The 14,874-nt window shown below is 38.7% G+C and overlaps 1 protein-coding gene across 2 annotated transcripts; it reads left to right on the forward strand.

Moving 5' to 3' along the window:
• Positions 1 to 89: 89 nt before the first annotated feature.
• On the forward strand, positions 90 to 9,307 carry gnpat (glyceronephosphate O-acyltransferase). Of its 2 annotated transcripts, XM_053336619.1 has the most exons (17): positions 90 to 256; positions 662 to 853; positions 1,772 to 1,948; positions 2,040 to 2,169; positions 2,313 to 2,440; positions 2,632 to 2,707; positions 2,978 to 3,129; positions 3,455 to 3,585; positions 4,460 to 4,710; positions 5,089 to 5,187; positions 5,666 to 5,839; positions 6,884 to 6,963; positions 7,060 to 7,200; positions 7,813 to 7,912; positions 8,030 to 8,123; positions 8,959 to 9,020; positions 9,121 to 9,307. In XM_053336619.1, the coding sequence occupies exons 1-17, from the start codon at positions 233 to 235 to the stop codon at positions 9,162 to 9,164; spliced, it is 2,055 nt and encodes a 684-aa protein (XP_053192594.1). In that variant the 5' UTR covers positions 90 to 232; the 3' UTR covers positions 9,165 to 9,307. The 2 variants fall into 2 exon arrangements, with proteins under 2 accessions (XP_053192594.1, XP_053192592.1); XM_053336617.1 differs by lacking the exons at positions 8,030 to 8,123; positions 8,959 to 9,020; positions 9,121 to 9,307 and having other exon boundaries at positions 5,663 to 5,839; positions 7,813 to 8,017.
• The last annotated feature ends 5,567 nt before the right edge of the window (positions 9,308 to 14,874 follow it).

Genomic DNA, 14,874 nt, shown 5'->3' on the forward strand with positions numbered 1-14,874 from the left:
GAATGAAAACAAACGGTGAAAGCACGTGGGGGTGGTCCTTCACGGCCACCGTAGGTTTTGCGTGGACTCACCAATACACGGAAAGCTAATAGTAACACGCCCATGAGAAGTTGTTCTGATTCTGTCATCAACTACAAACGTGTTTAAACCAAGAAGCAGGGCCGTAAACACCTACATGCACGTATAACGTCTCTGCAAGCAGCGTGTATGTGTGTGTGAAAAGTGACGGAATATGACGTCCAGCGCTGTTTGTTCGGTATGTATTTTAGCCGGAAAGCTAAGCTAACTTAGCTCTCACTCTTTGACATTTGACATTTCATTCAAACAAGTGAATAACACGTTCATATATATGTGTGTGTGTGTGTTTGCATATATATAAGAACAGAGCTTCGACACACAATATCTTGTACTGTAGGTGAAAATGTTACGGACATTATTGAAGCAGTTAATTGAATTACTTAGCTATTACTACATATTATACTACATGCCAACAATGTTAAGCAACATGTATGTAGCGTCAGTGCGAGTCTCTGTAGCTGAGAAGGAAAACCTGTTTCACTGTTCATACCATACGCACACCTAAATTTTGTTTTAAGACACACTTCTATTCTAGAAACAATACCTGTCTCTAACACAGTGCGTTTGTTTTATTTTTATCCAGCATAGAGATCCTATGCTGAAGAAAAGAGATGATTTTGAAGACATGTTGGAGGAAAGGAGGAACTCCAGTGATCTCAGATACGCCCTCAGATGTTACACACCTGTGGTTTACAAAGGACTGGCTCCCTGTAAAGCCGACCAGCTGAAGAATATGGTGCTTCAGTCTGAACAGATACATTATGTCATCAATCAGGTGAGTCACAGCTGATTGGAGCCAGGCCAGTATATCAGCAGATCAGCTTGTTGCAGATATATCGGTATTGGAGGATATTTAGGCTGATGAATGACAACAAATAGAAATGGTGAAATAGGTGTGATAAAGACGCATAGGTCACGTGACCAATAATCACAATTGAAATGAGTGTGTTAAAGGACACAACAATAGCCTATCATACAAAATACACACCTCAAAAGTATTACAAGTTAAATAGAATTACATCATTTTACATTATATAAACTTGATTAGAACAAAATAATAAACTCATGTAAACATCTAATAGAATAGTATAAGCTTATTTTGCTTTTTATTTGACTATTTTTCAACTGTAAAACAAACATTTCTTGGTCACAAAGCAAAGAAAAATATATTGGAACTTTATAAAAACATGTTGATTTATGTGAGGGATTGTGCAAAGAAGATTAATATCATATAAATATATAATGTACATGTAAATATCAGCTCATCAAATTTCAATATCAGTCCCAAATCTTGCATTGATCTGGTTATACCGGTTATACAGGACAGATGTTCTTCTAAGGAAAACTGGTCAGTGTGTGAAGTGGTGCAAAGATAACACTCAATAGAAGGCAGACTAGTGAAGATGATTCCTATTTTTAAGCTTTATTTTTACGTTTGTATACATGTACTTATGTCAAAAGCTCTGTGCAAGCTATACTGTAAACTCTATTATTCTCTGTAAATATTCGTTTTTTAATTCATACATATGTAGTATTTGAGGTAGTTAATGCTGTTCATTTTGTAACTCGTAGGAATATATCACCATAGTAGTACCGTTCTTAAGTACATGTATGTGCTTTAGCAGTTACTCAGCAAAGGGAGGTTTTCAGCTCATGAAAACTGAACTGGAAATTGTTATTTTGATTGTCCAAGGTTTCCAAAGAGATGGGCAAAGCTGTCGATGAACTCCAGGAGGAGGCGTCTGCCATCTTGGAGGAGATGGCTCAGCGTCTGCAACTCAGCACCGTTCGTTTCTTCGCCTTCACACTCAGCAAAGTCTTTAAAACTTTATTCAGGAGCATCTGTGTCAATGAAGAGGGCATCCAGAGAGTGAGTGTAAACACAGGCTGTCAGTGAAAAGTTAGAAACACTTTACACTGACAAGGACACAGCTAATATGTGTCTTTTGCATTGTTGTCAGCTCCAGCAGGCCATTCAGGAACACCCAGTCGTTCTGCTGCCAAGTCACCGTAGTTACATGGACTTCCTGCTGATGTCATACCTCCTGTACACCTACGACCTGGCCCTGCCTGTCATTGCTGCCGGCATGGGTAAGCATGGGAAAAGTGTACAAGTTCATACACATGTACTCATCCTGCCAAGAGACGTTAATTCTACTTTATGGAGATTGATTTATATTTGTAGGTGTTTCAAAGTATTTGCACATAAACTCACAGTCAGTATTTCCTTGTAGACTTCATGGGGATGAAATTCGTCGGGGAGATGCTGCGCATGTCTGGAGCTTTCTTTATCCGGCGATCATTTGGAGGAGACAAACTGTACTGGGCTGTTTTCTCCGAGTACGTTAAGACCATGCTCAAGGTGAAGATACTGTTATTTATTCTCACAGACTTTTGTGTTTAAAGTTAAAGGACATTTGTTCTTACTGTTTTCGGTACACAGAGCCCAGCCAGAGTAAACACCGTCCATACAATTTACAGCTTATGAATGCACAACCTTGGAAAGAGTAAATACTGTCAGATTTAAGTGTATACTCCTTTTTTTAACTCCAGAACGGATATGCACCAGTTGAATTCTTCCTAGAGGGGACCAGAAGCCGAACATGCAAGTCTTTGACCCCAAAGTTAGGTAAGTCACATGAAAAAGCAAGAATAATGGAAAACTAGAATTCATAATCTGCACGTCATCTGTTCAATATTTCCTGTTGGATGTTTGAATAGATACCTTGTTTTTCTGTCTTCTTAAAACATACTGTATATGTCATAAAAAGCAGTGATCATAAATTATATTTTCCAGCATGTTTCAATATAGTTTTGTAAATTTTTATTAGTGGTAAAATCCATTTTCCCCTTTTTTATTCTATAAGCAATATTATTCTGTCTTTGTGTCTTCATCCAGGTCTGCTGAACATAGTGATGGATCCATTCCTCAAAGGGGAGGTGTACGATGTTAACTTGGTTCCAGTCAGTATCAGCTATGAGAGGATCCTGGAGGAGTCGCTCTACGCCAGGGAGCTGCTGGGAGTGCCCAAACCCAAGGAGTCAACTTCAGTGAGTCACTTAAACATCGGATTTGGAAGGAATTACAAAGCAGTGTAAAAATGAAACAATGACTCTGAGTGATGCATACAGGAGAGTTTTAAAGTGGCTCATGTGACTAATTGTTTGTCACCGATGTCTTTTTTTACACCACTGTAAAATTGGGAAACCAACTTCAGTCTGTTGTTTGCTCACCTCACAGATTAAACATGTTAATATTACAGTATGCTAAAAAAAGGTGTAAATGAACTAACAGGAGAGCTGCTAACAGAAGGTGAATATTATGGCACACCTGATCTTCATGGCTCATCACTACATCTTCATCTCTCCCTTGCAGGGTCTGTTTAAAGCCAGAAAGGTCCTCAGTGAAGACTACGGCAGTATCCACGTGTACTTCGGTCAGCCTGTGTCCGTCAGAAGTTTAGCTCAGGGCAGAGTTAACCGCTGTCAGTTCAACCTGAAACCAAGGTATGATGTTCAAGCATTAAACTATCTATATAAAAACGAAAGGAATGCTCAGCATCCAGTGTGATTACTGCTGTTTCATCATTCTTACTACATTAATAGTTCTTGAATGTTCTTCATCAGTGAAGCTGTTATCTCTTTTCAGGAGAATAAGGCTGAGCAGGCATCAACTAGCTAAATCTCTGTCTTTTAACTATTATGTTTCAGCTTTCATTGTGTATTATGATCATTTTCAAGCTCCACACACATTCCTTACCTACAGCTGACATTCATATATATTTGATATCTTGACTTTATCTAGTCAGGATTGATCTATCAAGAGTAAACACCTGAAAAATGTGGCAACATTATGACGTTTACTCGAGACCTGTCAGTAAATCTGTCATCTGTCATCCTTGTTCTGAACCTACTCATATATGAACTGGATTTCACCCAGCTGCCTCTTCTTATAAAGATGTGTGTCCTGTTTCTGGTTGTCTGTATCTGAAACTAAACTAAACTTTATGCTCTGTATTTCTATGAACTGGGTCTGATATTTAATTTCTTCAAAAACATTATTTTGTAGCATATTTTCCAGCCCTCATTAATCTTATCAAATGTAATTCAGTTGATCTTGTCTGGAGTCCTTAGGGGAGATTTTTGTGTAACCTTTTAGCTTCCTAGTGTTTGTTCACTTTGAATTCATGCATAACTGAGTATACGTAGGTTAAAGTAATGTTTGAATAATATGTGGATGTCCTATTATACAAATCTACAAAATCTTTCTTTTAAAATAAAGATTGTATTTTTTTTAATATGACATTTACATATATTAGGTATACCATTTTTTCTGCAATTATAAAAACATGGCCTGACTCTTAGTTTGCCTCTTTTCCAGACACATTCCCAGAAAGCCCGGCGAGGATATCCACAGCTTTGTGAATGACTCTGCCTACAGGTTGGTGAGGGCCCAGGAAGAGAACATGGTCCTGAAGCCGTGGGTCCTTCTGGCCTCCCTGCTGCTCCAGAACCACCACCAGAACCAGGCGGAGGGGCAGAAACGGGGGATCACACTGGACGAGCTGACTGAAAGCGCTGTGTGGCTCCGGGAGCTTTCCAGGCAGTACGGAGCCTTCCTCCACTGGCCCGGTACAGTATGAAGCGGGTTTCCTCCCTCTCAGGCTGATGCAGTGTTGTCACAATGATACTGTTGACTCTGTGCTCGAGCAAGCTAATGAACAAAGAGGCCTTTTGTTGGAAGTTCAGATGCGGGGGGGTTGAAAAGAGCTTATTGGTGGGAGCTGAAGTGACATTAAGTAATCTAGATGAAACTGATGCTGTGATTTTATTTGAGACTTTATCCATAAAACTATAAAGTAGATTATCTGATTATATTCACATTAAGACCATCTTGATAGATACAGTTGCATATTGGGTCCCAAGCTTATTATGGCAGGACATCACATCCTTTCTCTCTTTCCCGCTCCTCCCTTTTTATCAATACAGTTTTTTAACTTTCTCTTTCAGACCACATGCCTCCATCAGAGGTGGTTGCCTCCAGTCTCTCCCTGCATCAAGGTCTAGTGAGGATCTCTGAGGGAAGAGTCCAGCTGGCATTGGAACAAGGTTTGCTGTTTATTCATTCATTTGTTTCTCTTTTTATTGATTTCTTTTTCTTCCTTCTTTCTATCTTTCTTTCTTTCTTCTTCATTCCTGGTTACAGTGTGTATTTTAGGTATCTTACTTTCACTTGCAGGATGTTAAATGTGTAAATTAAGTCAGTAATACACTTCAGATGTGATAAGAAAGAGTTCTTAGTTGGAAATGTGTCACAAAGTTGAGCTGGTGTACAAAAATGGCTCTCTTGAGACTGTCTGATTTAAGGCAAAAAATGAAAGAAAAGATCCTCTGTGTGGATGAAAGGCTAGCAATTTGCATCCACACCCTTCTATTGAGCCACTTTTTTTGCTCTTTATAATATGTAGGTGCACTTAGAACCAGACATCCACCAGACAGTCTGTAACTTCTGAAAGAAATATATCTGGCAAATAATCTCTCTCTATGTTTTGCCTTCACCTACTTTTAAAACCTCATCTTGTAGCAGGAGGACAAGCGAAGCCGGAGGAGCCTCACAGCACTGTTACTCCAGAAGAGCATCTCTTGAACCAGGCGGTCGTCGTGCTCTCCTGCGCCTCCTACAGGAACCAAGCGCTGCACGTCTTCCTCCGACCGGCCCTGCTGGCCTCAGCCATCCATGCTGCCTCCTCCAACAATAAACGTAAGTGAGAGACTCCCAGCTTCCTCTCTGTGTGTTGAAATGTGATATAACAAAGAAATACAGGGGAAAAGTAATGTAAACTAAATTTCTTTTGTTGATTCAGATTCAGAGAATTTTTGGGAACTATTGATCCCAAAGAGGACAATTCATTTGCAGCTTAACCTCGTCCACCATCACACAAACAACATCTAATATGTTACATGTCAAAAACAGATCAAAAAACAAACGGTTGGTGAAGGATAAAAATAAATATAACTAAGGTCAAATAAATTTGATGCATCTGTTATCAAGTAAAAGGAACAATCATTGAGATGTCATTTTTGTGGAACATGTACCTGAATAAAGATATTTTCAACCTTTCTTAGCTACTCTATAACAAGTAGCTTTCTATGTATAGATTTGTGTAAAAGGGTGTCAGGATGGATGGATGGACAATTCCACAACATACAATAGATATAAATCACTTTAAAGGAGTTTTGTGCTGTCTGATCACACCTATTTCCACTCTTTAATAGTTTAGCATATTTATAACAGAAAGCTATGTGATTGGTTGATTTTTTTTTTAATTTATAGATAATTAGACAGAGACAAATGAATCCAAGGGATAACGTGAAAATGAAAACACTTATTTCCAACATGGTTCCAAGATGTTAGAAGAGAAAGAAAACACAAAGAAGCACAAACATTCAGCATGACAAACTAAACTAAATGTTATCCTAGAAGAGTGAATAACACACCAAATCAATTACCAAATAATAAATACAAATAACCCTCACATCAGAGAGACAATGACAACCAAAACTATTTCATTTCGGATCTCACTGTAGATCCGTTTCCTTGTTAAAAAACATAACATAAAAAAAAAAATCCTAACCTGACTTGTATAAGCCTCTTTTATATTTTAACACTTGATGTGTAGCAGATAGCTGCTCCACGATATGACAACTCAAGGCACAGGTGGTACAGGTGGATTTCTTTTTTTGTTTTTTTGTTTTTTTTAAATGTGCTGCTTCTCCTGCATGTAAATCATTGTGTGTTTTGCAGAGGACATCTATAACAGTTTCAGCTTCCTGAGAAACATGTTCTCCAATGAATTCATCCTCTGTCCTGGAGCTACAGTAGAGGTGAGTAAAAACATTTCTATACTGTTATACTTGAAATAAATAGTACAGAATGACCCTTTTAGACTTTTCATTTTTCACTCATCATATGTCTTATAGGATTTTGAGGAGGCCTGTTTCCTGCTGGTAAAGACTGGAGCTCTGCAAGTCACCCAGCAGGAAGTGGTTGTAACAGAAAGAGGCCATAGAACCCTGACCTTCCTCACCAGTATGCTAGACCCCTTTCTACAAGGATACCAGGTGAGAAAGAGACACACAGTGTAGCTTTGTGAACGGGAGTAGTGTTGGTTTTGTATAGAGAAGGCTTGTTATGTACATCATTTATTTGGGTCAGGTGAAGGGTAATGAATAAAATAAAGAAAAAGTATTTGCATGCTTTAGGTAAGTTTCTGAAATGTATTAAACTTTATCAGGCATTGTTTGAATGTTTTCATCAAATATGTAGGACATTTTTGAGTCTTTATAGATTTTTTTAAAGGCTTAAATGTGAAGTCTTAGTTTTTTTTCAGTTTTTTTCTCACAATGTAACAAGTTTCTTCATCTGCAGCACCAAACAGTATTTTTCAGTTTTACAGATGTAATTTTTAATTGGTCTTACATGTAATTTCAGGTCCCGTTTAATGTAACTTAAGACTCATTAACACACTAAACAGGAGTAAAAGTGCATTCAAACATCAAGCCTTTTTTCATTAAGAAGTGGATGTTTAAGCAAAGGAACTCTTAATATCAGATGTATAGAGGATGTCGCCAATATGTCTTTGACCTTAATATATGTGTGTGTGTGTGTGTGTGTGTGTGTGTGTGTGTGTGTGTGTGTGTGTGTGTGTGTGTGTGTGTGTGTGTTGTGTCCAGGTGGTGTGTCGGTTCCTGTGTGAAGAGGCCACTGAAGCTCTGACAGAAAAACAGTTTGTCCCTGCAGTCCGGAAGTTCATCATCAAACATCTGCTCGCAGGTTTTCTGTCTTTGTCAAATTGTTTTCTTTGTGTGGGTTCTTTTTTAACCTCAACCTTCCACAAAATACACTGATTTTCTGTTTTGTGTGTGTGTGTGTGTGTGTGTGTGTTTTCAGGCAGACTGAGATACACTGAGGTACTATCCTCTGACCTTCAGAAGAACTCACTGGCAGCTTTGCTGAGACTGGGCGCTGTACGGAAAATCAAAGGGTAATGTTTGCTTAGATCATCCTTGTGTTCCTGGTTGATTTGATAGCCTGAAGCAACAACTGAGAACACAACACTCCAATAATAGTTCTGCAGCATATCAATGAGGAAATGAATTCTCTGGAAACTACCAGAACCTTGAATAATAGAACAACACACGTATTACACAGTATGTGAAGCGGGGGTGGTGATGTAGATGTTTTTTTATTTGTATTAGCTTATTTAATGACTTTAGTCAGTGAGATCATGTAGTGGTCATATTCACTTTATCACTGGACTTTTTTATACCTTATTTCTTTTTTCTTATTTCTGAGTGATATGACAGTTTAAGCTCCTTTTGTTCCATTTTTTCCCTTTTAGTTGAGAAATTGGTGTATTGGACATGATGGGGGAGTTGTAGCCTTATTGTACATTTGTATCCACTCAAGTCAGTTTAATTAATTTAGTTATATTTATTTAGCCAAAATTCCAAATCACAAATTTGCCTCAAAGGGATTTACATTATATAATAACCTCTATATTAAAACCCTTGAATCAGGTAAAGTCTCCCAAAAACAACCCTTCAATTGCATATCAACTACGAAGTTACCTGTGCAAATTATAACAACACTAAACCCAAAGAGAGAACTTTGTGAACTCTACTCACACCCCCAATACAACAGAGGTGAAAGGAGCTGCAACATATTTCAAGAAATGGTGTCTGTCGTACTCTGAATTATGTTGGAACTGCTTTAAATCAGAGAAATATTGCCTGCATGAGCTATGACTCTGCAGTGAGTGTGAGCAGAGACTTGTTTTGCTCTGAAAATAGCCATTCATTTCAATGTTCTCACTTCAGAGCGGAGCAGGCGACTTTAAAGGTCAACCAGGTGATGGTGAACTCATTGGAAGACACTCTAGGTAAGACACAAGCTGCCAGTTGGAGCCTTAATATTACAAACAGGAATAAATGGTGTTTTTGTTCTATAAAGGCCTAAAAATCAAATCTGTGTTTTTGTAGGAGGAAAACTCCCGACTCAAAAAGCCGCCGTCGCCCGACTCTAATTCGCCAATCTCGTTTGCCAAAAGAGGAAGTGAGAAGAGTGGAATGTTTGTACCTGCGTATGCAAAAACAAGACGATTTCTCCGCTCGCCTCAGCGTGGTACAGTACGAGTCGGCCTCACAGAGGCAGTCCGAACCTGCTTTCTATAAGCAACAGAAGAGGTGCCATCTGCAGACAACCTCTTTTTACTTTCTTTTTCTATCATTTCTTCCTTTCCTCTCCAAATGCCTTTTCTCTTTTTTGAATACACTTTTATTCAAACCCTTTTTCTACTGCCTAAATGAAGCCTGATGATGAGTAAGGCCTTTTTGAAGGTGTATCCGCTTATCTCTTTGTCTCATTGTGCGTTACTGACTTTCTGTTACGAATGTGCCAACACCACTCAGGATAGCGGCCATTCTCTCCATGAACTTATTTGATTTGAATCCTCTAACACTCAGTGTGGCTTTTCTTTGTTATTTTAACTCTGCGCTTTCATATCAGCCTCAGTCTGTCTCTGTTTGTTGTTTGCTGTTAGTGTTTCTTACTCACGCTATGGTTTTTTTCAGCACTTTAATGAATTCCTTCATGCAATGTGGTGTGGACCTATAACCTATAACTCTTTTGAATCACTGTCTTCACTTTTCTCTGTGTATGTTTGTGTGTTTTTGTGGAACAAAAGTTGCTAAAAATGGGTGGATGAAAAATTTGGGAAGTTGCATATTTTAGCTTTTGGTAAAAAAAGAAGAAGAAGATTTTCTATTGTTCTGTGTGAACTAAAAACTTTATATATTTGAGTTGAACCTGCCACGATTCCAAGGCCTACTTCTAAAGTAGTTTTGCCAGGTTGAGTTTTTGGGTTGAAGCCAACTTTGATTGCGGACCTTTCTTAAGGCCCCTTTTGCCAACACTCCGAGCTACACGGACAAGCAGTGCATTCATCTTTGTTTACACAGTGGAGATAATGCTACAAGTCAAATGCCAATGACTCATTATTGCCAAACTCCTGATGAAATTAGTTAGTTTGACTGAATCACTACCAGCTATACCAAAGGAATATACAACGCTTATTCTTTGTCAAGGTTGAAGATCATTTTCAAGTCAGGACATCATGAAGTTGTTTAATATGCAGTTATTTAGTTAGTTTATTTATATTCACAGAAGCAGCAGACATTTAATATCATTTTTGTTACAAAGGAATAAAGGAAAATATGAGCAGTAACTTGAACACAGAAGCTCTGATGATAGGTATAGCATAGTATAACAAGCCAAGGAGCTCAAGGAGTAACAGGCCAACGGGTGATTTGATGACTCAGGATTACCCACTTAGCTGACGCGTTGTTCAGAAGTGTGTATTTCTTCTTTTTTTTTTTTTAACAAAGTTTCCAATCTAAGACTAGAATAGTAAAGAATCCTTATTTTGAAGCTATTTATTTGGTAGTTAACTAGCAGTGCAATCCTGTTACCTTGAAATCCAGTCCGGTGTCAACATCAGATTGTAGTTCTTTTACAAATACAGGCAGAGCTGCTTTGAAAGCAGAAACCTCATTGGTTGAGTTTCACCTCATGGACTCATCAGACTGAAAGTTCTGTGAGAAAAATCCCATTTCAACTGGACTGTACCTTCATTTTCACTACAGGAACATATCGTAGCTCCAGTTTCAGTCACAAGGCAGCATTCACATGGGATTAGCTAGCGTCTGTCACAACCAATGACAAGTTTGAATTGGAGCATTACAGGATGCATTAAAAACACTCCACTTCTTTGAGCTTTAAAACATTTGTTTTGCAGTAGTTTGACACATTGGAGCTCCATCAGTGGGACAACATCTGTTTTTTGGTTAGTTCTTCAGGCTTCTCTCACTGAGGTCAACTCAACCAATAACAAAGCAGCTCTGCATCATAGATAACTACAATCTGCATGTCAACACACACACCATCCAAAGTGCAAATTGTCAGTGTGAGTGTTTTTGTGGTTGAACTGTTTCTTTTCCTCCCCAAAAATAATAGCTTTTATATTACACCTAATGTGTCTTTGTATGTGTGTGTATGTGTGTGTATGTGTGTGTGTGTGTGTGTGTGTGTGTGTGTGTGTGTGTGTGTGTGTGTGTGTGTGTGTGTGTGTGTGTTTGCATTTATCATTATAACCATGTTTAAGTGTGTATGTTGGGTGAGGCCTTTTAGTACTGAATGTACAGGCTGATGAAGTACAAGAGCATGTTAATAAAGCATTTTGAAATACAAAGCACATCCCAGATGGTGTCTCTTTTTTTGGGTCAAGATGTACAATCTGATTAAAATTCATTCCGTCATCTTCTAATATCAAATGCTTGATAGTTAGACCTCTTGTGACTCCAGCAGCTGACAGAAAGTCTTTGATAATTTTTTTATGAACAACTTAAAATGGTCAGTTTTAATCATGCTGTGTTTACTGAGAGAAAAATAGAGATTTCAAAGTTTTAAGTTGACAGTTTGTCTCTTTAGGTTGAGACTTTCTTAGTATTTCTCTGTGCTGGTGTTGGAACTGATCAGCTGAGGTATCAATTCACATACTTCACACTGGTCCTGATGGTCTTGGAATGAGATTTAAATCCACTTCAGACAGAGATAGTCTGGGAGATTGACTCTCATCCCTAAATAAACCTGATATTTAGGGAAACCATCAAGCCAAATATTGTAAAATAATATATTAAAAAAAGATCTAGTCTCCATTTAACCATTGTCTCAATATCTAGTTGACTATATGTAAGTATAAAGAAAGTAATACATTGAAATATAGTCATTGAAAGTCAGTTGAAACAATGGTTTTATGGAATCTAGAGTTCAAGAACGTTTCTCATAATGGGTACAATATGGTGGTCTCTGCATCAGTGGTTTTCAGATGTTTTGGCCATGACCCTGTGAAATAAAACAATACTTGTGACCCTTTGTGACATGTTGCATGTCTGAGTTGTGAGCAGTTACTTGCACAGTTTTATTAACAGGATTTTTGTAAAGGTCTGACAAAGTGAAAGTGTCCAATGTCTTAAGGAGAAAAAAGGAAACCTAACACTTATATTTTGGATGTCTTGAAGGATCTGGACCTAAGTACAGGAACTAATATTCTAAGTCATGTGTTTGCTTGTTGTGTTCCCAAACTGAAATAACTGACCGATAATCAATCTTAAGTGTCAAGATTCAGTTTTATTGTCATTATTCAATACTGGATTCCTCAATGAATAACAGTGATGCCTCATTTACACTCCAGGCAAATTACCATTAGCTATATAAACTGCCCAGTTTACTGGTCTTCCTGTAAAGTACACTTTGTTTGCTATTTGATTTAGGTGAGACAGAAGATGCAGTCCATTTTATGTTTTATTGCTTATTATATAATGTTTTAAAGGCTACACTGTAGTCATTTATTTTCTGGATGAATGATTATGTGTTCCAGGAACCTTTTGTGCTGATTAATAGTTGATGTTATTTGTACAGTCTGGTACAGAAGACAAAGTTATTTAGTTGCAATATAGTGTAAGACTGTTAGTTCTATGTTTGACGGTATTGTGTCGTCTTGTAAGTCCATGTGGGCTGGACACTTATATTTGCATCACACATTACCTACAGTAACTAACTACAGTACTGTGCAACGGTTTTAGGCACTTAAGATGTTTTGATCCTTGTCCATTATGCAACACCATCATGGAAGCATATGATTGGTCTCAAATGTACTCTACAGCATGACAACAACCCCAAACATACAACAAGAGTCATGAAGAACTATCAGTAGCAACAAGAAGAACCAGGAGTCCTTCAACAGATAGTTCAGCCACCACAGAGTCCTGATCTCAAGAACATGGAGTCAGTCTTTGATTACATGAAGAGACAGAAACAGCTAGGACACAGACATCCACAGAAGAACCATGGCAACTTCTTCAAGATGTAGGAACATTGGACCTGCCAAGTACCTGAAAAACTGTGAGCGGGTCTCCCGAAGAGAACTGCTGCTGTTTTAACTACGGCAAAGGGTGGTCACACCAAATATTGACTTCATTTATCTACTGTTTGTTGAACCATTATTCCTCCTCAAGTATGCAGTACCAGTCAAAAGTTTGGACCCCCCTTCCTATCAGTAGTAGCAGTGGGACTAAAGGTAGTGCAGTGGTAATAGTATGGTAATTGGCATAAGAAGACCAGAAATAACAGATGGGTTCAATGCAATGGTGCAACACACAGAACTAGACATACAGTATATTAATATAGTTTATAGAGAGTACTGTAGTTTTCTCTTAGTGCAGTAAGAGAACAGTAAATATGAGCAGCCTCTAGGTGTCAGACTTGTCTCGCTGTAAGCCTCTCAGTTCATGGCAGACTGTTAATGTGCACACACACACTCGCACACACACTTGCACACACACATCCTATCACAGCAGCATTCTTCATCATGTTTTGTGGCTCATGCTGCTGAGTAAGAGACTGCTGCCACCAAATCCACCACTTTCCATCCATATTGCCCTTTCTCTCATACTCACTCAGTCTCTGACAAATTATAGGTTCATCCAAAGTTGCCATGGTAAATTGCTTATACGCTCAAGTCCGTCCATCCATCCATCCATCCATCCATCCATCCATGCATCCCCTCCTCCTGCTTTCTGTTTCTCTCCATCCATATCCGTCTCCCTGGTGGTAGTGTATAATAGTGTCAGCCACAGCCGGATCAGCACTTTATCTGCTACATTATGACAAGCTCTATTGAAGGGGAGCACACGCACACGCTCACGCACGCACATACACACAATTAAAGGAGAACAGCACTCTCATCAGCTGCCTTCTGACCTGTGGCAGCCGCTGGGAAACAACAACACCAACAACAGTTACTGTTTTATGACCGGAGGTGCACTAGCTCGTGTTTAGTTTTGTTATTTCCAGTCTGGTCTGTGTTAGTCTTTTACTTTCTGTCTGTGTGTGCACTCATAAGTGTGACTGAGTACACACTGGCCTGGTGTTATGCCCCAGAGGGGTTTGTGGAAGGTCCATATGTAGGGAATTGATTGAAAGAAAAGGGACCCTGGTGTATAATGTTTTAGCAGTTAACCTTAGGTAATGGTTGCTTGATGGATTTAGCTCATTTGCTCCAGCAGATCCCGTTTATCAGCACTGTGCTGGAGGCGGAGGCATTTACATACAGTAGGGGGAGCAGCACTCAAAGTTGAACCTGGGACTGCCAAAGACGCCTCAGGAGAGTTCAGGAGATCCTAATTACTACACATTGAAAGGGTTCCTACATAAAGAGGCTGAAGTCTGACTATATTTGAGGATTCTTATCACAAAAATCATCTTTGCTCTAAGTGTTCTCATCCTGAAACCACTCATGTCCTTCTTTATTGACAAGTTTAAAGAAGAAAAAAGGTGCTCCGAGAGCCCATCTTGATAGGTGTGAGACTTTTCAGACCTCAGAAACTGGAATCAAATATCATCCGTAAGTGACAGAAGAATTCAACATTTTTCCAGCAGTTTGAAACAAATTGCACATTACAGCCTAAAATACCTCTAAAAGGTCTGGACGGTAGACAGCTGAAAGAGAAAGTGTCTCAAAACACTCAGCTTTAGTGTGTTTTTTTTTTCTTCAAAAATATTATATATAATTTTACCTGTTATTTTTCTCAGGCATACTTGAAGTCCCAGCATCGTTATGTGCTTCAAGCCCCAGCGTAACCACATGTTATTTAATCCTGACAAATGGTGGGTCAGTC

The sequence above is a fragment of the Scomber japonicus genome, chromosome 17 (genome assembly GCF_027409825.1).
Source record: "Scomber japonicus isolate fScoJap1 chromosome 17, fScoJap1.pri, whole genome shotgun sequence".
NCBI classification, from domain to species: Eukaryota; Metazoa; Chordata; class Actinopteri; order Scombriformes; family Scombridae; genus Scomber; species Scomber japonicus.